General features: G+C 37.8%; 1 protein-coding gene across 1 annotated transcript; it reads left to right on the top strand.

The window, feature by feature from the left end:
- Nucleotides 1-215: 215 nt before the first annotated feature.
- On the top strand, nucleotides 216-464 carry KRTAP7-1 (keratin associated protein 7-1; the record flags this gene model as incomplete). The annotated part of the gene is made up of 1 exon (XM_081302070.1): nucleotides 216-464. One exon carries the CDS (start codon nucleotides 216-218, stop codon nucleotides 462-464), a length of 249 nt encoding a protein of 82 aa, XP_081158196.1.
- Between the last annotated feature and the right edge of the window lie 2,434 nt (nucleotides 465-2,898).

Raw genomic sequence — 2,898 nt, 5'->3', positions numbered from 1 at the left:
GCGCAAGGAGTCTGTGGGTTTCTTTATATGCGTTTTATTAGAAAATAATGGGGTTACTAATGCAAATAGGTGGGAAGATATGTAGACAGGCACGTCATGCCCACCAACTTGAGGTATAAAAAGGTGCAAGCAGGAGGACATCTTCATTCACACTTGGGTAGCCTGTGCTTCCAACACCTCTCCAACACCACTCCAGATCCTCCTCAAGGCCCGTCATGACTCGCTATTTCTGCTGCGGAAACTACTTCCCAGGCTACCCTTGCTTTGGAACCAACTTCCACGGGACCTTCAGAGCCACGCCCCTCAACTGCGTCGTGCCTCTGGGTACCCCCATCAGCCACTGCTACAGCTCCCGCAACCACTGCTTTGGAGGAGGCAACTACCAGAACCTGGGCTGTTGCTATGGTAGCAGCTATTACAGGCCTTGGGGCTCTGGCTCTGGTTTCGGCTACAGCACCTACTGATGGACCAGTGGCTCTGGCGACTACAGGATTCCCCCTCGATTCTCTGCAAAGAACAAGCTGAAGAGCAATGACGGTCTTCCTGCCTCCAGATGCTCTGGAGAGATGCTGACTTCTTACTGCTGTCCTGCTCTTCCATGAAGCTTCATAAGTCACCCTGAACTCAAATTTCAAACTGGTACTCATCTACAGCCTGGGAAAGCAAGACATACCTGAAATTTGGCAGTTAAGCCAGTAGTTTGCCTCCCAGAGTTGCTCTGCTCATATATATTAGTAATTTGGACATCAACATTAATGTATTTGAAATTGGGTGTGGGTAGGAAGGAATTTTACTGTTAGTCTCCTAATAAATCTACTTCATTCAGCACACACATTTTTGTTCTGGTCATTTATTCTCCTGTGTTTTTATGCTCTTGAATTCACCAATTAGTTTCAACTTTGGCTTTAACCAAATTCTATTCTGATTTCAGGCAGTACAACCAGGATAGAATGATTGTTAACAAATTTTTAAATATTGAGATTTTAGTTTAAACATTCCTTATGAATGTCCCAAATTTCATCCAAATATACTATAGTTTTGGCATCTCTCTATGCTGATTTCAAACTGGAGCATTTTTTAGTTGCTGAAAGCTAAAAAGTAAGTTTCTTTCTTTTTTTTTGGTAAGTGACACAATTCTATTTTGGTTTATTTTTCCTTTCCTACTGTTTACAATATCAGCTCTAGTGAGAGTCAAACTCACAGACTGTAGGAAAAATTATAACTAAATGGATCTAGGTATCAGATTCTATCTATAGGATCTCCTAAGATCTGGTCACTAAAGGGAAGTTAACTGCTAAAATCACATAGTATTTTTACCTCTTTTAATAGTTGGGCTTTATTTCCCCTTCCTCCTCCTCCTCCTCCTCCTCCTCCTCCTCCTCCTCCTCCTCCTCCTCCTCCTCCTCCTCCTCCTCCTTCTCCTTCTTCTTCTTTTTTTTTGTGGTGCTGGGATTAAACCCAGGGCCTTGTGCATTCAAGGAAAGCACTCTTCAAACTGAGATGTATCCCCAGCCCTTTCTCCCCACCTTCTTTATCTTGGATTATATGTATATCTAATGATAAAAATAAAGCTTTTATTTTTTGGAATGATATTTCCCATCAGAAGCACTTGAAATGATATATGGTCTGCACTTAGAAAATGTTTCTTGTCTTGCTTACAGAGTAACCTCTCCTTTCCTGAAGCAAGATATGTTTTGAATTAAAGCCCATTCATTCATGTGTCAAATATTTATTGTTCTGTTGCATCTGAGAAGATGCTCAATTAATTGTTCTTTGACTTGACTTGTTAAATCTCTGCCACATGGGGACAAAATATTATAAATTTTGCTTATTCATGAATCAAGAATTATTGGGCTCTGGTCACTGTGTTAAGAAATTTGAGGCTATGAAAACACATACACAGGTATAAGCTGGCCTGAGAAGCTGACTATCTTCAAGAGTGAACTCAATCTTTCAAAATATATTTACCTCACTACATACTTATAACACCAAGCACCACCTAAGATCTGGACATGGAGATCAATAAAACATAGTCCTTGCCCTCAAGAGTTAAATACATTATATTTATCAAAAGATAAATATTTCTTACCCATGTACTTTTCAGGACTCAAAGTAGGGAATGGTCTATGATCAGACAATGCATACACACACACCCCCCCCACACACACACACACTCAGACACACAGAGTAAGTGTGTGTAGAAGGCATATTTACCTATACAAATGTGACCATGGGAAGGGGTAAGGGTTGTATATAAAAAAAGACATGGCTATTCAAAAGGGTAGAAGAAGAGGGATATCTGAAGATGAAACTGGATATTATTGGCAAAGCTCCTACACGTAGATAGGATGACATACTGGTGGGGAAATTCCAGGGGTTTTGAATACTGAATGGGTAGTTCAGGGTCTCTACCCAACCATGGTGTCTAGATTCTATTATCATGGCCAACATTTATCTTTTAAGTCCATATATGTTTTGTATTTCATTAATTAATTTTTTAAAAAATATTTTTTTAGTTGTAGTTGGATAAAATACTTTTATTTTATTTATTTATTTTTATGTGGTGCTGAGGATTGAACCCAGCACCTCACATGTTTTTTTAATATTTAGAGTTTCAAATTTACAGCAAAACTACAATAATAGTGAGAAGAAATCCTGCATACTCAGACTTATTATTTTTTTACACTTTATACCATTTACTTTATCATGATATTATATACATACACATATAAAGTATATATGCAATACTATTTATGCATATTTTTTCTCTTCATATATATACATACATGTATGCATATATGTATATATAATGTATGTATATTATATATGTATAAAGCTACTGATGCCATTTACCCTAAGAACAAGGACAACATAATTATGAAAATTAGGAAATTTAAT

This window comes from Spermophilus citellus, assembly GCF_964194105.1.
Source record: "Spermophilus citellus genome assembly, chromosome: 7".
NCBI classification, from domain to species: domain Eukaryota; kingdom Metazoa; phylum Chordata; class Mammalia; order Rodentia; family Sciuridae; genus Spermophilus; species Spermophilus citellus.
This window is presented reverse-complemented; position numbering and strand designations above follow the sequence as displayed.